This window comes from Falco rusticolus, chromosome 9 (assembly GCF_015220075.1).
Source record: "Falco rusticolus isolate bFalRus1 chromosome 9, bFalRus1.pri, whole genome shotgun sequence".
NCBI lineage: Eukaryota > Metazoa > Chordata > Aves > Falconiformes > Falconidae > Falco > Falco rusticolus.
This window is the reverse complement of record NC_051195.1, coordinates 39,947,211-39,967,962: the sequence shown is the minus strand read 5'-3', so window position 1 is coordinate 39,967,962 and position 20,752 is coordinate 39,947,211. Positions and strand designations below refer to the sequence as shown.

The following is a 20,752-nucleotide window of genomic DNA, read 5'->3' as shown; positions in this document are numbered from 1 at the left end:
TGAAGCTTTTTTTGTTACCAGAAAAGCAAACCACAGTCTGAGTGGTTTCCTGTTCTGAAAATAACTTTTTATCTTTATAAAAGCATGCAAAATGATAGGTTTTTTTCTGAGTTAGAAAAATGATTTGTTTGAATCTTGCTGTTAGTCTCCTTTGACAAGGTTAGTCTATCTTCCTTAGTAGCAGTTGTTACCAGCTTCATCAGTTTAACGAGGTATGTTTAAAAACAAAAACCAAAAAAACAACACACTTGCAAAAATTAGTTATAGAAGACTGATGGAAACAGTTTTCAGAAGGTTCCAAAAGTAGCTGGTAGTTGGAGGTTTCTCTTGACCAAAAATAAGTTTTTTCATGTCTTAACAGTTGAACGCTATAATATTGAAGCCTTGTTTTGCATAATGCAATGGCAAACTGTCTCAGAGAATGAGAAAGTCAGTCTAAATGAGGACTTCGTCAGCCACACAGTTGCTAGCAAGTAGCCGAATGTACTGGTTTCAAGAGAAACTATTCAACTGGCAACACTGTGTAGTACCTGTGGTGTTAGTCTTTGATTAAAGTGAGTTATCTTTCTAATTAACTGTTTTCCAAAAGGGGAAGCAAGATCTCTCCTATCTTATGATACTGTCAAGATTGCAGTTTCATGTTACATTATTATTTAGAAGATGTTATTTTTCAGTGGTTGTTTGTAAAGACTTGTGGCATTTTAATATTGGTAGGTCTGAGGTTTCAATTGCTGAAGTTGTAAATACTTTTCACAATAATTAATTTCATCTTACACAAATTATAAGTCTTGCTAGTAGTCTTAAAGAATAACATTCATTCCATGTAAAAGTATGCACTCGCTGTTGAAACTTTCACTTCACTTAGAGTGTGATCCCAAGTATATTTTGGGTAAAATATTAAAAGAATATTTTTCTGCCTGTTCTGGGCCCCAGGATCTTGGAAACCACTTTCTTGTAATCTTATTCAAATGTTGCAGGACAAACTTTTATCCTGAAGGAATGGAAGAAGTGGAAAAGATTTTTATGGAAGTAGACTGAGAACTTATTGTGTTGGTTTGACTGTTACCCTGTTGGTGATGAGTTTCAGGGGCAGGCTTAATAGTTACATGCATCCTATGAAAATTAAAATAATGTGTATGCTAACAACTCAGATGCTTAAGTATTCATTTGTATGCGTTTGCACCTGTGTGGTAAACTTACAAGTGAATGTTTTTGAAGTCAGCATTTGAGTGATTATAAGTAAAAGCTGGATTCTTCCAACCTGTTAAACTTCTTGTGAGAGCTGAGGCAATTATTAGTAGTTCAGTATCTTTAAGCTGTCAATGTGTGGAGCAGTAGATGCTCTTGGAGAGTGTGGTTTTGCTTTGTGGCAACTGGTGACTGTGTGTGTGATCATGTAAAGCTGAGGGATTTGTGAACTAAATCTGTAAGCTAAACACTCAAAGCTGAAATAAAACCAGGGAGGCAAGTGTGTATGTTATATAGTAATTATCTTTTGTTGGTGGGTATCATACTAGTAAACTGGCAGAATAAATTAATTTTAATTGGAACTGAATAGCTTTTGCAAGTACTCTGAATTAAGCAGCTTGTCTGGTCATGTTCGCAAGATGCAAAACACCTTGTGGCTGGATGACACAGTATCTCCCCTTCATATTCCTCTCTACCTAATCACCCAGACAAATGCTTATCTGTCCAGGTGTGGTTAAATATGTATGATATGCTATGTAAAAAGCTAATATTAATCTTCCATTCTGACTGGGAAATTATATTGAAAGCAGCGTTAAAGCAGCAGACAGGCTCTTGTTTCAAGCACATTAAGTGACCTGGAACCCAAAGACAGCACAGCTGTAATACTCTAAACAAAGCATCTGCTGTGAGCTGTGTGTCACTAGCATTTTTTTCTTGTGACTATTACGGGAACCATCTGACTATTGGCCAGGTTAACTTGATTCTATTAGGGTGATCTTATTACAGCTAGATTACAGGTTAGTTGTGTCAGAATTGGTGTCCTGCTATTACAGTGAGTGATGCATCAGGAAAGTTTTATGCAGAGATGTCAAAATTAATACTGTGGGTAAAGAAAGAGAGAGAACTTACTGTACTTCTACAACTCTTACCTCAGTCTTCCAGCACTCTATCCAAAACTGTTTGTTTGCCTTTAGGAGCTGACTTCTCTGCTTATTCTGTTGATCTTCCTAGAAGAAACAATGTTCTTATTTTTAGTGACAACTTGTGAAGGTGCTTTGAATCACATTTTACACTTGCTTTTTAATTTTTGTTGCTATGTTTCTGCTTTTCTTCCAATTCATGAGCCAGTAGGTTTGAGGGTCCAGCTTCATACCTTATTTATTGATTTATGAGTGCAAAGTAACAGAGATGTGACCTTTCCTCATCTGATGTGGCAGCTGTATGTAACGTATATTACTTTTCATTTGAGGTTCTTCATGATGCACTTTTTTAGAGAAAAAAAAGTTCACCTGAACCTTTATCAGCTGAGCAAGGCATGGTAGCAAGCAATGCTACCATCTCCTTACCAGACTAAGATGAAGTAAATTGTTTTGCAACTAAGACTCGGAGCAGAGGAGGGGATAATGATTTTCCTGTTAGACAAAGGAATCCAAGTAATTCTGTTTGAACGCACACATCCAGTTTTTGGTATTTATCCTCCTTATAAGACACAAGGCCTTGCTGAAAATCTTTTGGAGGAATGGGACTACCTAAAATTTCTCAGCTACACCATGCACATAGTTTTCCAGTGTGTTAGGTGTTAGACTGTCCAAACATTCACCCTGCCTAACATTGAAGATCTGATAACTATTGTCTAATGCTAGGTACTGTCATCTTGATTTGTCTATGGTTTCTTCTTTTTTTTGGTAGCAATATTTTGTTTAATCAGCGATGCCAGATATTGAATTTCTTCCAGATGTTTTTCTTGCATATTTCTCAGTAGCATAGCAGATATTTAGCAATGACATTTGTCTAAAGTTCTTGCTGTTCATGTTATTGAAAGAGTTGGTCAATTCCAGTGAAATAATTGGTTATATCTGAAGGTATCCTAAAGAAATATATCCCTGGTATGATTAGATAGATGTTTTGCGTGACTACTTAAGTGATGATCTCTTGTTACCTCGCTTCGTCTTTGACTCCTGATGCAGATGACAGTGTATGTGACTTGTAAACTTTCTTTCCTTTTCTTGCAGGATGATGTGAGGCAGAAAGTGCACCTGAATACCTTTGGCTTCTTCAAGGATGGTTTCATGAAAGTCAATGTTAGCAACCTTTCATTGAAGCCACCTGTGGGCTTTGATGACAAGAGTAGCTTATCAGTAAGTTACTTTGAGTCCAATGACTGTATTAAGGTTCCTTTGCAACTGCCCTTGCACTGGGTGCCTTGTTTGGTGTGTCAGATCCTAACTGGTGGTGCTATTGGCTTTGTTCCCCATCATGAGCTGTTTATGAGGATATGTACGTTGTGATATTTATCCTTGAGCACTATACATTCTGCTTTGAGGATAAACTAACTTCCTGGATCCTCTGATGAATTCGATGCACACATCTATAACCTATATTGAACATAGGTTTCTTGAGCAGTCCTGTGATGTGAGATTTTCACATTGTTGTCCTGTTGTGTTGTAGTGCATCTTGTAATAATTATATCAGTAGGTTTCCAGAACAGTGACTGTCTTATTTTTAGAGGACTCTCTACATAACAAACATAAGGAATATGTAAGGAATATGTATTTTCTCTCTCTCTCTATATATATAACGTGTTATATAGCATATTAGTGATTTTAATAGACTGAAATACTAGGGTAGAAGACTCCCTGTTATTTTGTGTAGTTCAACCTCCTTGTTAGTAGAAGTATTAAATGTTTTCTTCAAGCAAAAACATCTGGAAAAATACTGAAATAAGTTAGAAGATTCAGGGACAGAAGGTACTCTGGATTAGTTCGGGTTTGAATTAGTATATATTCTATTCTTGGTGGTTGTGGATGAGCCAGCAAGTTTATTATATTTGAATAACTTGTTCTGTCTCATTGGGCAACAAAAAAAATACCTGGATTCTGCCTTAAACATAGGTTAGTTTATTTGAAGAGCAGTATCTGACTCTTTCAGTGGTAGTTTAGCTTCTGATACTAGGGGAACCTGAGCTGTTTTAATGTGACAGATGCTTTTCCTTTGTCTCATAGGTGGGTTTCAGCTTGGATCGAACAAGGAATGATGGGTTCTCCACTTACCTGGTAAGAGTAAGAGATGTGAGCTCGCTTTTTCTAAGCTGGGGGCATCTCATAGCCTACCTTCCTCCAGGAATGGCTGGAAGCAGTTAAAAAAAAAAAACAAAACACAGGGATGGGGGAGAGCCTTGAGATATGGGCAGATCATTAAGGATAATTCAATTTTATGACTTGCTGGACTGAGAATGGTAACCTCTACCTGAGAGGGAACATGACCTATTTCTTAGCAGCAGGGCACTTCAAAGATGTTTTGCTTATATTACCAGGATGAAGAAGTGGATTACTGTGTCTTGAAAAAGAAACCACAGCAAGATGTCTCTGTTATAATCTTACTTCTGGACTTCAAAACTGAAGTGTGAGTAAATTGTGTACGCTACAATTTAAAGTTATTTCTCTAGTTGAAGTTAATGTAACACTGATGAAATTTCTTGAAGGGCTTGGAAAAGCTGCTGTGCATGTATTATTTTTTAATGGGTTACATAAGAGTTGAGGGGAGGTGAAAGAAAAAAATCTGCAGTATAAAGCATTCTAAGAATAATTGCTGTATGTCAGAGGGATAAGGGGACACAGGGCAAAAGAATCATACCTTAATTGGGCTGAAGGCATGAACTTGAAGTCCTGGGTCACTTCTGTAGCTTTTGCACTGAATATGCTGTTTTATTGTTTATCTTGAAGATGCTTCATAAAATAGGTAATTCAAGGCTGTAGTATTCTTCTTTTATTATTGTTTGCAAGAACAACTGTAACTGTGTGGAAACATAATTTCTAATGAGACTCCGGTTACCAAAACTGATTTTCTTCAGTTGCCCTTCTCTTTCATGTAAATGTATAGCCTGACTTCTCCTGCAGTGATCAGTTCAATGCCAGGCTGCTGTGAGTCATGATCTGGTGCTTGCTGGTTCTCTGTGGTAAAAAAGCCAAGTCAAGACAAGTTGATTTTCCTTTATTTGGTATATGTAGGCTATGACAGATAGCCTCTTTATGAATATTAATTCACTTTTTGTATAACAATTTCTTGTTTAGTGTGAAGGTACAGTTCTCTGCAGAAGCTGTTTCTTTGCTACCTAAAATTTCATTCACGTCTGAGGAAAATGTTACTGCCTTAAATGCCAAGCCACTAAAACCTTCTGAACAGAGCAGTGATTCTGGTAAAAATCCTGCAAAGACCAACCAAAATACAAACAGTAAAGGTAAGCCTGCTAAACCTGACCTATATGTGCTCTCACTGCTAGTTCCTCATTGATACACATCCAGCAGTGTTGTGATCACATTCTGGGGCCCCCTTGGGCTAGAACTTGATGCACAGTCTTGTGTAAACCTGTCCATAGAGCTACCTTTTTGGCTGGAGTCTCTCCTGCTCAGTGATTTGTGTTAACCAGTTCCATTGATCCAGCAGAGACCTAACATGACTGTTGGAGACCTACAGTACCTGTGGGGAGGGGTTGGAGGTACCTGGTTGTCTTCTGTCTAGCAAAAAGAAGGCTAAGGGGCAATTTGGTAGACACCAACAGCTAGCTGAAGGAAAGCTAGAAGGACAATGATGGCAAGCTATTCTAGTAGTAGCATGCGATGCAGCCTGTGGCTGTTGCCCCTTATTCAATCTTGGGTAGCTCAGATTGGATATTGGGAGGGGAAATAAGACTTTCCTAAATAGGTATCCCAGCATTGTGGTAGATCACTTAGGGAAGTTGTAGAACCTCCACTCTTTGAAGTTTTAAACGCTTGACTGAACAAAACCAGGGCCACTGTGATACGCTGTTGATACTAGGCATGCTTTGAGTCAGAAGCTGGATTAAATACCTCCGCAGGTCCTTTCCAGCCAATGTTTGTATGAGTTTGTAGGTATGTATATAAAGAGTTGAAATCTAGCCTGTCACTTAGAAGCTATGGGGATGGAGAAGTAACTATACTAGTAACCTTTCTTGGATGCACAAATCCTTGTCTGGCTTCTAGACTAGCAGACAAAACAATTTTATAATCTCAGCTCTGATGGGATTAGTGCTAAACAGTTCATGTTAACCCTTCCTGGAAGAGTTTATACTTCAGCAGTCTGATCTGAAGTAGTCTGAGTCTGCCTTGGCCTGTCATGTTGACAAGCTTTGATGTCAGTGGAAAATTTTGCACATCTGCTCTAACAAATTAAGAGCTGAAGCTGGATGACACAGAAGGTAATTCATCTGACAGCTCTGGGTTTGCTTTTGCTTGCATTAAAAGGTGTAGCATGCACACTGGCAGTGCACTGGGGTGTGAGAGCCAAAAGCAAAGCTGAAGGCTTGAACTTTTGCTTCCTGGTAGAATGGGATGACCATATGTTTGAAAAGCTTTTTGTAGAAGTGGAGTGAAACTGTGAACTTGGCATGCTGCTCTGTTGAAGTCTGTCAATTTAAGTGTCAGAAGAGATACTGACTTGGCAGGTTGCCTATGCTTTTGGGGTTTTTTTTGTTTTGTTTTTGTTTGTTAGAGTTTTTACTGGGGCCTTGCTTAGTAGAGAGCTGAGAACTTTTTCCTTCCCCAGGGCTAATTAGGACTTCCTTATGTTTGTCAGGCCATGTATTAATGGCCAGATTAAGATTAGTCAGGGAGATAAACAGTACTCGGTCATAACATTAAAAGTCATAGCTGTAGCCTGCATCTGGTGGAGGTCATCCGCCTCCTGCGTGGCTGTAATTGGAGGGGTTGGAAAGAATTCTTGGGTAGACATTTGTAGAAGGTGTAATAAAGAAGCCTATCATGGCATCTGAGGATGCATTCCGGATGAATGCCAGCAGTGGGAAGAGTCCTGGGTGAGTAAGGAGAGGCTGGGAAAGAATCTCTGTTAATGGTTATCTAGGAAACTGCCATGCAGATGAGTATAGGAAGATTTGAGTAATGTATTGGCAATGTGTAAAAGGGTGGTAGTCTATGGGGATATCTAGATGCAAACACTCTAAATGTACCATTAATACTTTTATCTCTAGATAAGAAGTCCAAACGAAGTACAACCTCGTCCCAGGTAAGAAACTATCTGCTGTTCTCTGTCAGAAAGAACCTGGGGGAATATTCCAGCATAAGCATAGCTAGAAAGCGAAGAGTGTTACATTCTATCGCTCTCAGCCTCCACTGTAGATCCATAGAATGCAGTTTTGATTGTCTGGATGGTGTAGCCAAATGTGGTAGTCACCTGCTTAAAAAAAAAACAAACCCAAACAACTAAAAGACTCTTTTCCTTTTCACAGAGCATAGTAGAACAAGAACACCCAGTTCACAATGACAGAGGAACTTTTTCCTTTCAGGTAAGGTGTCTGTCAGTGCCCAGTCTCAGTGCATGCCAACAGTTCCTTCACCGTGCTACTTTGTGAAAAGTAAAAGTCTGGTATAGATGCCTCTCAGGAAGTTTTTAAAGTGGACTCTCATTAAGAATAAGTGCTGTAAATCTCTTTGTTTGTAAGTTGTGGGAACTGTTTTAAACAGTATTTGGTATGATGCAGTTCTGCTCAATATGCTGAAGCTTACAGGCTAAGATATTTTAAGTTTACTGTGATGCAACTAGTGCATATAGATTCCTAACAACAAACACCTGTGACCTGATGACTCGCTGAAGTTGAAGATGCTTTGTATGAAACCAGATTAGCACTTTGTTTCAGCACACTGGTTCACTTGTGATTGTTGATTACTATAAACAAATGCATTTTAAATTCTGTTATGTGACACATCTCATTTTCATAGCTATGACAATTTGTATGGTTGGGGGAGGAACATGATAGCTGCTTATGCTTTAGGGCAAGTATGATCAAAATTCTAGGCTTCACCATGTTAAATACACAACACTTGCTGTATTTTCTCTATGGTGAACTAAATTGTACACAATACCTAAAGGTCTTGGGATTACCAGAGTGTGTAATCATAAATAGGTGCAATGATTTTGCATCTGGAATTCTGTTGAAACTTGCAGATATACTGGTATCTTCAGAACAGTATGCTTGATGAAAGGAAACAATTGACCCTAAATGACTGACTTTTTTATGCTTCAGTAGAGATGGCTTCTTACCAGGGCAACCCTCTTGTGAATTAGAAGAATGTTGACCTTCCTTTTCCTTACTTTCAGTTTTTTTTTAACATCAGCTCCGATAACCAAGAAGGTCTTTACAGCCTGTATTTCCATAAATGTGTTGGCAAGGATGGGTCGACTAATGATAAGCAGCTATTTAGTCTTGATGTGAGTATAGCTTCTAAAGTACAATTAACTCATTCACTTAGACTGAAATAATACAGCTTTCAATTCTGGCATTGTATACCAAATGCACAGTGTACATGAGTGTATACATGGGGTGGGAAGTGATTGAGTTGTACATTTAATTTCTGTAGTGGCCTTTCTGAAGGAAGCAACTACACTAAGAATTAAAATGCTAGTTGTGCAGAAATGCCTGGAAGTCTGAAGAGTGCATGTGGGCTGGGTTCAGTCTACACAGTTGTGATTAGATGCTGTAATGAGATGGGCACTAAAACAGCTGTTCATGTTTTGCTGCGCTCAAAACCCACTTTTTCTTTTACACAGTGGCAGATGTTAAGGTTGTTGCTGCATTCTAAATTGTTGGTATTTGTGAATTCAGTGGTTTTGCTTTTTCTGGCCTAATTAAAGATGCATTTTTTACAGTGTTAGGTGCACATCTTAAAAGAGGCAAGACATTTGCTACAACATATTGCCTTTAACATCCAAGGGTTTGCTCCTGTGTTCTTTTGAGCCGGACTGTGTTATCAGCTCAGTCTTCCCCTTTTCTCTTTCCTGTGCTCATGCTGACATGGTGAACTATTCTGTAGTGAATCCTCTCATTGACAGAGATAACTTCAGCCAGATAAGCCCCCTGAACTGCTTTGTACATAATTGTGCTGATGCTACTGCAAGGGAACATGTTGGTGATAAAACTTAGCAACACTAACTTAACTCAGACTAGACTACTTTAAATCTGCTTCTTGTGTTGTATGTTCCAGAAGACCAAGTTTTTGAATTGCTGTTTGTTGCTTTGCCCCACTGAAGAAATTGGAAGGAGAAGAAAACCAAGATTACTAACCTGCTTGGTTGTATTGAGAGATGCAGGACAGTTTCAGTACTGCAAGCTAGTCTTGATGCATTATTTTAATTAAGTTCTAGCACATAGAACAAAGCTGTTTAGGGGCATAAATAGGATGTTAAATAAAACATCTGTTTTATCAGTCACGTAATAGGCTTGCAGCAGAGTGCTTCCTTTCTCTTGACAGGTGAAGAAATCCACTGTAGTAAACCTAAGAGTGAGGTTTTCAGCTATGTATGACACTCTCCATGTCTAAAATTGGGACTGTGCTAAAAAAACTTGCTTGTGTACACAAGGGCTAGATACTGTTTCTGAATCAAAGGTGTGCAAACTCTGGAGTTTGATATAGAGAACAAATATTCTTTGGGAAAATTACTTTGCCTTTCTGAACTACCTTGCATAACTGAAGCACTGGAAGGAACCTCTGTTCTTTTCTGTTTTTCAGGGAAATTATTGTTGTGGATGTAATCTTGCAAAATGTTTTGAGATTCTTGAGGATGAAGAGTTGCTTTTATTTTTACTTTAAGAGTCTAATAACAGTTGCCACCTCAGAAAAGCTGATTTTTAAATGAGCAAATTTAATTGTGAACTGTAATTGTTAACTCAGTGCTTTAACGATGTTTTTTCACCTGTACATATAACACAACTTTAATGTTCAGATAGAAATTACGGAAAAGAATCCTGAAAGCTACCTCTCAGCGGGTGAGATCCCACTGCCAAAACTTTACATTTCCATGGCTATCTTCTTTTTCCTGTCTGGGACTGTGTGGATCCACATACTTCGTAAACGTAGGTAAGTGGACTAGTCTGGTGTTAGTGAGAAGTGTGGGCCCACCTTGTTTGATTTTTATTTTTTTATTCTTCCTCTTATTTATGCCCAATTCACAGTCAGATTTAGTCACTTAAAACTCCAAATCTGTCTCAATATTGTATGCCTAATAATACAGTTTATAGTTGACAACAACTACTTCTGTCAGTATAATTGGTCCAGACCACTGTTCTAAAGTTGTCTTATGTTAAGAAATTCTTTGTGTGCTGTATATATGAAAACTTATTGTGGCAAGAAATAAACAGGGAATTCCTGTAGCTGATGACAAAAGGAGAACACCATTTGAAAACAAATAACAAGAAAAACTGGATGTAATCTTTTTTTTCATACGGAGAATGGCAGCTTATGGCAGTGGAGAGCCATAAACATCTTGAGTATAGTCAAAATGGTAGGAATTCATAATTGAAAACCATGCTTCTGAATAATTAAAGCACAGCAACAGAAGCCAGGATTCCGTTTTGGCTTTTCCTCTTAGTCTGAAGTTCATTTGGTGATCAGATTATTTGGTAGTCTGGAGATCACTTGGTGGTGTGGTGTAGTGATTGCGGGGCCAGAGGGCAAAGTGATACATGTTTGAATTATGTTTAGCAAACTTTCTAACAGTTATGATCTAGATATGCAAGAAGTTCCTATGAAATACTATTTTAAATTAACCTAAGTATTAAAAATCAGAGTTGTAGAACATACAGTTGAAACGTTGTTCAGGGTGTTGCAAAAGCGTCGGCTGCAACATTAAAGGCAATCCTTTTATGGTAATAGTCAGCTCACCCTGGGAGTTACTGTTTGATATTTATAGGTTTCAAAGAAATACACTTAAGAACTGCAATTTTTACTCCTGGCTTGTAATTCATGCTCTTCCTCTTCTTTTTTTTTTTTTTTTTTTTTCTTTCTTTCTTCCCAGAAATGATGTCTTTAAGATTCACTGGCTAATGGCAGCCCTCCCTTTCACAAAATCTCTGTCCTTAGTCTTCCATGCGGTATGTATGATGTCTCTGCCTTAAATTGTTCAGCTAGGAGCTAGGAGCATGGAATCCAGGGCATGCTCTTAGAGAAATCTTCTTTGGATGGGGGGGAATGTGAGGAAGGGAGAAGTGTCTTTCATAGTTAAGCATTGGAACTGAACTGCAGCTGTTCAGAGGAAGCGATTTAGTTTTCATCAGCAAATTCTGACAAATACAATTGAGATCATGGCCTAAAGTAGTGAAGCAGCAAGCACATATGAGGGTTGAATGAGTTCCATGAATTCTAGTATTTTGACCGTCTGAGGCTGGCCTGAAAGCTTGAGCTATGGTGCTGCTTCGGCCACATGACTTGCAATTAATGTTGATAAATGGAAACCTTGATGAATGCTTGTAAAATTCAAGGGCACTTCTGTAGATGAAGTATTACAGTCTGCTGTAACATACCTAATGTTACAAGATTTAACAGTTTCAATACATAAAGTCTCTGTTAGGTGGTATTGACTTTGCCTTTCCGCTGAGAAGATCTTAAAGGTAATGGCAAGTGTTTAATCCTTCACTGTCTGTGTCAGCTGTGACCTGCACCTTCACGTTCGTGATAGGATAACTGCCACAAACATTTTTGGAGTCTAATGAACTGAGTCAGGTTTCCAGTGAAACTAGAAAGTCTGTAGTTACATAGTGCAACTGAACTTGAACAATGAATGAATAAATAGGTTACAAATGCAGTTGTTCAACTATAGTTTAGGTGTGGGAGCTGTGTGGGAAGGGTGTAGATGATGTGAGATATGTCCACTAACACTTAGGAAATACAGCAAATGGAAATGACCTCATTGTTGCTAAACAAAACTAGCATATGTTGGGAGGAAGTAATCTCTAAGATGTTACAGAGCTGAGTTTGTAAATGCCAGTTGGAAAATGAAACTTGAAGTGGCTGTTGAGCAGACTTGTTTTAAAGACAAGGGTGGGGTGCGGATGAGCAGGTTGTAAAGTAACGTATTTTCTGCTTCCAGATTGACTATCACTACATTTCTTCTCAGGGATTTCCTATTGAAGGCTGGGCTGTTGTTTATTACATCACTCACCTGTAAGTATGTTAGAAGATTGATGTGATGGATTCAAACATTGGAATTGAATTCCCTGTGGGGCTGCCCCCCTCCTGAGCAAACTAGAAAATTGCTGATTCTTTGGTACTATGGTCTGAATGACGAGACAGCAATCAGCCCTGTGTGAAGGGGAAGGCTCTACTTAGAGGGCAGCTGCAGAGAATTGGCACTTGTGTGGTGGAGGAGTAAAAGGATAAATGCTTTGCTTTTCTTTGTTCATATTAGTATTCAAGTATCTAATTTGCTCTTGCTGTGAGTGGTAAGAGGGTACAGCTGCCAGTGTTGTCTCCTGTTCATGATAGTGAATAGATGACTCTCCCAGGAAAAGATTGTATATTGACAATTGTGAATGAAGTGCAATATTGTTATGTGATACACAGTTGTAAGCAAGTACATCTGCTTCACTGTTGTAGGATAAGCACTTGCCAAAATTATGAATAGCAAGGCATTTGTTTGGATTTGTGGCTTTACTGACTGTAGGAGGGAACCTGGACAGAAGAGAAAATGTGATAAGTGTCTCACTACAGTATTTGTTTCTCTTTCAGACTGAAGGGTGCTCTGCTGTTTATCACTATTGCTCTTATTGGCACAGGCTGGGCTTTCATTAAGCACATCCTGTCGGATAAAGACAAAAAAATTTTTATGATTGTCATCCCACTTCAGGTGAGGACTAAGCTCTGTCAATACTTAACATCTTGTGGGGGAGCTGCTTGTGCAAACTGTAAAAGGCTGTGAATACTTCCCAAAACACCACGTAGATACTGCTTGTATAAGCCTGTTGGTTAGAATGTAAGTTGAGCTGCAATTTCCTGGGCCAGAAGTTACTTCTATGATTTTTCCCCACTTTTCTCCCTGTATTGAGTATGAGATAATGGTGGTCAGATAGTGTCAGAAAATGAACAACTAGCTGTAAGTTAGGTATATTCCCACTGGGGCAAAATTTGGGCTGCCAAACAGTACTGAACTACGGAGCTGAGAAATTAAATGAAACTTGTCACTTCTGAAATGCTTACTGAAGAAGCTTAAGAAAAAAAAAAAGTGGGGAAAAAGAATACTTGTAAGCCTGTTTGGGTCTGGGGGAAGCTTGCCGAGTGTGTTCAAAGTGATCAGTGCTTGTCTCCAACTCCAGGAACTGAAGAACATAGGAGGGCAGCACTTCTGTTTGTTGTTGTAGATAGAACAGTTTTTCTACCTTTCCAGATGGAATCCCTTACTCAGCTGCAAAACCAGAAATATATAGTTAGTGTTTGAGGCTCTTACAGAGCTCAGGTATGGAGTACAAAATGTGGTCAATGACCAGTTTGAATTATTGGTTTAATTTAGAATAAAGTATTTAAACTGTTTGCTCTGTGTGTGTATGTGGAGTCCTGTTACTGTATTTTAATGAATAGATTTTGCTCTTTTTATCTCTACTGATACAGTAGATTCAGCATAGTATATAACAGAGGACTACTTTCCAAATGTCAGCAGAAATAAGTTCCAATCAATCTTACTTCTGTAAATCCTGTGAAGATACTACTGAACATGTAACTTTCTTGACGTAGAGCTGTGGAAGAATTACTGGTGTTACTGAATGGGCTCTTCCTGCAGCTGTGGAACAGCTTTTGCTGAATTAGCATCCTAAATCTAGTATTACCTTGGAAAGCTTCTGAAACCATTAAGCATGTTTCATCCTGTAGGTACTGGCAAATGTGGCATACATTATCATAGAGTCAACAGAAGAGGGGACAACTGAATATGGACTGTGGAAAGAAATACTCTTCCTGGTGGACTTGCTATGTTGTGGAGCCATCCTGTTCCCAGTGGTATGGTGAGTCACTGTGTGTGTGGTGTGGTTTCTGAGCCCTGACGCCTTGAGCTTTTTCTGAATTAATAGGTATTGACTGTTAGAGCTAAAGGTACTGCCATAGCAAAAAAAGTCAGTACTTTGGAGTCAAGCATTCTATTAACTTTTTTAAACTGTAACAGTTTTAATGCTTCAATCTTGTAGTGTGGAAGGTGCTTTATCCCCACTTTAACATTTCCAAAGCAAGTGGGGTGGGTGGTGATTTAACTGTGGTCAGCGTGGTGCAGACTACAGATGCTTTTGAAGCTTAGAATTTTGCAGAAGCATTGACTCTTACATTGAGAAACAGGATTTTTCTTTACTGTCTGAGGTTGGAACCTCAACCTGAGGTTGCAAAGTTCTAAAATGATAGCACTAAGATCAGTGCTGCCTTCCAACAGAGTAGCAGCATTTTTGCTTGACTGTTTAGAAGAAATAATCCCAGGGGAGCATTTCCCTGTCCTTCCTTCCACTCTTCTTGGCAAGGTATAATGTTGGTTATATAAAACTTAACCAAAATGCTGATAATTTAGATAAATACAGATAAATACTATTGTTGCTTTTTGCCGGTTAGTCAGAACATTTATCTTGTAAATTTATTTCAGTCTTAATTGGATAAACAGCTGGATTTAAAGGAGGATATGAAGGAGCTTCTGGCTCCTTGATTAGCACAGAGAATATTCTTATTTTTTCTCTAGTATCTCCAGTATTTTTTTCGGAAAGAGTGGATATAAATGTTTAGTAAACGTGTCATCACTCTAGAGTGTAACTCTTGAGTGTTTCAGAGCTGTTTCATAACACATACATAGGTGTGTGTAAAGACACACATTCACATTGCTCAGTAGATGGGAGTAAGCTTCAGCTTGACATGTGAGGGTGGGTTTCTGCTGTCCTTACATTCCCAGTTGTCCTCTGCACAAGGGCAAAACCCTACGCAGTCTTGGTGACCTTCTGCCAAGGCTGGGAAATGTCTTCCAAGAAATTTGCACTACCTGCTTGTCCCTTCCCCTGTTCCAGTGAAAATGCAGCAGTTCTTCTGAAGTTGAAAGCATTTGGGTGTGGTAAATAAATCTGCAGGATTATTAACTGAAATTGTAGAAACTGATTTCCTGTGATAAATGTGACTTCTACAGTCATAGTTCTTACTACCTAATGCTAGAATCGGTATGTCCTACCTAGTGATATGCTGGTACAAAACTTGCTTTCCATAAAGGAACTGTATCTGAAGAACAAATACATGTGGGTGAGCTGTTCTGTAACTGTTCGTAGTGTGTAACCAGTGTTCCTGCATTGTCATGGTACCAACATATACTGGCAGTGAAGCCCAAGGCATAAAATGCTGCCTCTTTTTCATCTGGATGGTATCACTGCAGCTGGTGGGATGACTCAAGTGAGCAAGGTGACTAAGACTTGGCCCTTGAATTTACATTCCCACAGTGTAGCTTCTGTTACCTAAGTTGCCTATGTAGACATGTAAGCTAAGCTGTAATCAACTATTTAAACAAAAAGAGCTTAAAAGAGCAGTAAGATGCCAAATGCTTGACAGTACTGTGAATAGTAATTCAGCTTAATTGTACAAGTGGAAAGCATTATGCTAGAAAATGCCCTGGTTTCTCACTGTGCTCCCTTCCTCCCTCCCACAAAGCTTTCTGTAGGCTTTGACAACAGGCTTTCTTAACCACAAGGAAATACAGATACTAACAGATAACTAACTGCCTGAGCTGGGGGTGAAGTATATGCAGTGCCAAGCACACTAAGCACAGTTAATTGCAAGCATACCCCAGTCATAAAGAGCTAACAAAACGTGTCAGTGTTCTGGAGGGCTACAGTAAAAAGGAAGTGTAAAACTTACAGCTAATATGCTCATTTAACTTTTTTTTTTCTAGGTCAATAAGGCATTTACAGGAGGCTTCAGCAACAGATGGGAAAGGCAAGAAATCCGTAATTTTTTTTTCCTGGTTTATGCTATATGCCATAAAATAATGCCAGAAATTTCAAACACATGATGCTGATTTAAAATATGTAAACTAAAACTATACTAGGTTAGTGTCACACTGCTGCTTTTCCTCAGGGGGCTCATGGGAGTAACTTGTGGAAAATTACCTTTTCCATGTATTGCTTTGACTATCAGAATTCGTACATGGAACTCATTCTCTGGTGCTTGCACAGCTCTTGGTGCATGAGCTAAATGTGATATTGAGAGGAAATAATCTTGACAGATGGGCTGCCTTTTCTAAGACTCAGGTGTTCAGAAGCAGAACTAGAAGTGAATTCCGGAATTGCTGACTGTTAGCCAAAATACACTCCCTTATTTCAATTTCTGCAGAAATCTGTTTCTGCCAGAATAGAGGGAAACAAGCCTCGTTATGAAACAAAACATAAATTGGCATTCAATGTAACACAGTTCTTGACTTGTCCGTGTTTGTACAGCAGCTTAAAGGACTGCTTGTGTAAAGTGAAGTTACGTGTACTGTAGCAGTGAAAATGAGATGATGGATGGAAAGCCAACCCAAATAATGGCTTCTGTAGTGTGTGTTTTTCCTGCCTTATCTGCTCACTTCTGAATTAGTTCCTCAGTTGGCTGCAGATGCAAGCCACAGAGCATAGCACTGGCTTCGTTGGAAGCAGGCAGCCATTTCAACGTTCTCTCACTTGGTGGCTTACCCTTCTTGAAGATTTATTTCTAGAAGGTCCTTTGTTGGCAACATCCTTTCAACCCAGTCTTATCCTTTAACTCATCTCCTCTTTCTGGAGATAGCCTCCTAGGTCTGGATGCTTCATCCAGTCATTTCCTTCGTTTCCACTAAGACTTTGACATTTCAGCGCAGATTGCCTCTGTAGTCTAGTAGGTGCACTATAACACTGGATACTGAACTTGGCCCTGTGCAGGCCACAGATTAGGTCTTTCCTTGCCATCTGTTAAATTGAAACAATACTTAAGGTGAGCCCAGCTGGTTTTTTTGAGATTCCAAGCTGTTTAAAAAAAAAAAACAAACACCCCACCCAAACCCACCACCATACACAGAAAACCCCCAAACCTAAAGGGGGGGGAAATATTAATTTCTAATAGAAACCAATGCAAAAGAGGTTAGCGTTGATAAAGAACGTTAATGTTGTTGGTAGCTTTCTCATCAGTGTGTTCACATGGGTTCAGACACATTCGCTGATGAATTCGCTTTACCTTGTCTACTAAGTGTATCTGGAGCTTATTTTACACATAAAAGCATATTTTATGTCCTTACTGTTAAAAAGTTTGCTTCAGGGAATGTCTAGGTTTAAGCAGTCTTTCTTCTGGAGACTTCGCATGTGTTAGGCCTGGTTCTTAGGTGAGGCCACTGTGAGTGACTGCAAATAGAGCTCAGCCTCCCTGTAACTAAGGCAGAACTGCAGGGTGGCAGTGGAGTCTGACTTCTGATGCTCGGCACTCCGCAGCTAGTGCTCCGAACTGGGGCACAGAACTTGTAGATCTCTGTGGCCTCAGGTGATCATGCCGTGTCTACCTTGCGCGTGATGGTTCTTACCACAAGATGGTACTATGGAGTCCGTTTAACTTCAAAAGGCTGCACGAAGGGGAAAAGGTGGCCAGTGTCAAGGACCTGTTGTAATGGGTGAAGTCCAGATCTGAAACCAATCCCTTCTGAAGGATGCATTGTAGTCTATAAGGGAGGTAACAGAAAACTGTGATCTGACAAGAACCCGTTGTGTCTCTAGCTCATCAGTGCTATGCATATCTCTGAGGGACTGTTCTTAGTCCTCTGTTTTGAATTGTTTTCCATGAGTGATGGCACTCTTATCATGAATGTTGCTTGTGGATCACCTACTGCTGTTACCACGTTTTGCCTACTGATATTACCATCTGGCTGTGCAGATCCTGAAGGTTCTGTAATTGTCTGTTGGAAGGGACTTGGCAGCTGTGTTAAGCTACACTAATAATAAAAGAATAGCTAAGGAAAAAGTCTTCAGGGAAAGCATCGCATAGGCTGGCAGGAGATTTGGGCCAGGACAGCCACAGTGCTGGGACTCACTTGTGAAGTACAATGTGGTTAGTATGTTTAGAGGCTGTTGATAGGAGCACATGCGGAGCAAGTGAATGGAAATGTGATGGTTGAAGCAGAATGTTACCTAATGTCTTGCTGCTAGTATGCCTGGTTGAGAATACCAAAAGTGTGATTTGGTTGCACTGTAATAGGGTAGGGAACCGGGGTCATTTAGCCTGGAGAAAAGGAGGCTCAGGGGAGACCTTATCACACTCTACAACTACCTGAAAGGAGGTTGTAGTGAGGTGGGTGTTGATATCTCTGCCTAAGTAATAAGTGATAGAACAAGAGGAAACAGTCTTAAGTTGTGCCAGGAGAGGTTTAGATTGGAAGGTAGGAAAAAATTCTTAACCTAAGCGTTGTCAAAAGCATTTGAACAGGCTGCCCAGGGAAGTGGTGGGTCGAGTCACCATCCCTGGAGGTACTTAAAAAGACATGTAGATGTGGTACTTAGGGGAATGGTTTAGTGCTGAACTTGGCAGTGCTGTGTTAACGGTTGCACTCAATGACCTTAAAGGTCGTTTCCAACTTAAATGATTCTATGATTGTGTTAGGCTATCAATCTTAGTCTTGTCACCAGCATTATTTATTTTTTTCCCCACAGCTGAAGATAGTTTTCTCCTGAGGTGGTAAAACTACTGGATCTTCTCACATGCAGTTTAATACTGCATTGCCTGCCCTGTGGTTAAAGCAGACGGAATCTTACACAGTTTTCTAGTCGGACTGCCTGTTGCTTGCTAGGGTTTGTCTACTGTTACCTCAAAGGTTGCTTTCCCTGTTCTCTCACACAGAAATCATTAACTTATAGGTTGTCTTGGAGAGTTATAGACTAAAAATTCAACAGTTGTTTCTCCTGGCACTGAGCCTTCTGGTGACCTCCTTGCTGGTGAGAAAGACCTAGGGACAATTATTTTGGCTTTCTTGCATCTATTAGAACTAACAACTCCAGGACTTCATGGCTCAGGATCTTGATAGTGTTTCCTGACAGTCTTGTCCTCTTCCAGCTACTTCACACCCTGTTTATTAGATACCATTCCCTTGGGTGAAGTGCAGCCATGACGGTTGTGTGACTAGACTAGAAATGTAGCAGAAGGCTGGTTGGATTACCAGTCTTGTAGTCTTTAACAGCTGTGCTTGTCATAGGCTTTGTATTAGCAATGTACAATTATTAAAAAGTCTTGTTATAAGTAGCAGTGATTTGGAGTCACTAGCAAATGGTCATTTAAAGTTTATTTTGGTTTGGGTTTTTTTGAGTTGTTTTGTTGTGGTTTTTTTTTAAGTTTTCTAAGAGGAATTGATCTAAAGCCATAATTATCCAGGGAGACCTTAAATCCACAGATACTGTGGATAGGTGGCAGAGAGTAGGCATGGCACAGTGATACAGCTGTGTTTGAGCTGCCTGGTTGTTTGCTTTTTTCCTTTGAAGGTGATCTTTAAAGTAAAATATCTGACCTACACAGGCTTCTTATCTTGCACAGCAGTGGGCATAAACATCCCATTTTTAGAAGCTTTTCTTCCCCTTTTTAAAATCACCCCTTCAGACTTAAGTACAGCTATTTGGTCTGCCACTGTATGTTTTCTCAGATGGGAGCCTATATCCTCTGTCCATTTCTAGGTCTGCATTACAAGTGTCTTGCAGATTTAATGAAATCAGCCTTGCAAACTGAACTAGGGATGTTTGGACAGAAAAGCCGCTCAACTACCACTACCTTGTTTACAGATATCACAAGAAAAAAAAGAGATGGAATAAACTTGAGGGGTTTTTTTGGTTTTTATTTGGAACTGAAAGTTGTATGTCACTGGACCTCTCAAATGTCATAACCTACTCTTGTGTATTGTGTAATCTGCTGTTTGGGGGAGGAATAGAGGGCTGGAAACACCACTGCAGTTTTTATCTTTTTGTGCCTCTGTGTGTGTCATAAGAGATGTGAAACTCTGTGCAGTCTGATCATGAATGGTTAGGTATTTTCCTGAAGCACTGCAGCATGTCGTAGTTGGCAGCAGAATTAGGGTAAATACATTGCAGTGTGTAGCTCACAGGCAACATTCCCTGTGTGCTGTGCAGTGGGCAAATGATGATTAATGCTTTCGTGCTTGCCCTCATGTTAGGAAAAACCATTTGTTTGTTGTTCAGTGTCTTCCTGCTTCTGTACCAGGAAAATGCTGTGAACAAAGAGCCTGGTCCTGCATGATGCAGAAGACCTTCTGCTCAGCTGAGCTTAGCAGACGCTAGAGGCAATGGCTCTGTGGAGACCCATGCCAAAACACCTCCACACCAATCCAGTGAGGAGGGGGTAGCGCAGGAGTAAACATGCTGTAGGTAGTACATAGGCATCTCAAACCTTGAGATAGAGCTTGGTGATTTAAGTGTCAAGACCTCAATGCATAGTGCTGGAAAGTTGGGAAATGTTGAGGAATTCAGTGGGCCTACTGTGTTCCAGTATATCACTTCAGGTGCCGTCTGGGGTTGATGTAACAGTTACGTGTTGGAGATACATTGCTTATCTTGTACATCGGACTTTCTTCTGACCCTGGTGAGGAAGGTTAACCGGTCTGTGATTAACTAATCTGTGCCACCTTCTCATGCATGACACCAAGGGTTACTGTATGTGTTTGCTTGACCTCTTCTTTCTAGTACAGGAATGCTTTTAAGCAGAGTACTGTAGAGATTATAGAGCTATACTTCTCAGAGTTACTGGAGTTTCTTTTTGAG

The 20,752-nt window shown here is 39.7% G+C and overlaps 1 protein-coding gene across 3 annotated transcripts in view; it reads left to right on the top strand.

Annotated features, from left to right (window-relative positions):
- The window catches only part of GPR107 (G protein-coupled receptor 107), a 36,732-nt gene that overhangs the window by 1,920 nt on the left and 14,060 nt on the right, over nt 1-20,752 (top strand). For 2 of the 3 annotated variants that reach the window (XR_005106300.1, XM_037401181.1), the window contains exons 2-14: nt 3,201-3,326; nt 4,191-4,241; nt 4,502-4,590; nt 5,259-5,425; nt 7,193-7,227; nt 7,451-7,507; nt 8,320-8,430; nt 9,943-10,076; nt 11,014-11,089; nt 12,085-12,158; nt 12,723-12,840; nt 13,857-13,987; nt 15,889-15,932. Coding sequence is in view for 2 of the 3 variants with exons in the window: in XM_037401181.1 (XP_037257078.1) it covers nt 3,201-3,326; nt 4,191-4,241; nt 4,502-4,590; nt 5,259-5,425; nt 7,193-7,227; nt 7,451-7,507; nt 8,320-8,430; nt 9,943-10,076; nt 11,014-11,089; nt 12,085-12,158; nt 12,723-12,840; nt 13,857-13,987; nt 15,889-15,932 (1,213 nt within the window). In the remaining variant the exon portion in view is untranslated. The remainder of the gene's footprint in view (nt 1-3,200; nt 3,327-4,190; nt 4,242-4,501; nt 4,591-5,258; nt 5,426-7,192; nt 7,228-7,450; nt 7,508-8,319; nt 8,431-9,942; nt 10,077-11,013; nt 11,090-12,084; nt 12,159-12,722; nt 12,841-13,856; nt 13,988-15,888; nt 15,933-20,752) is intronic. The other variant, XM_037401182.1, reaches the window with a different exon arrangement.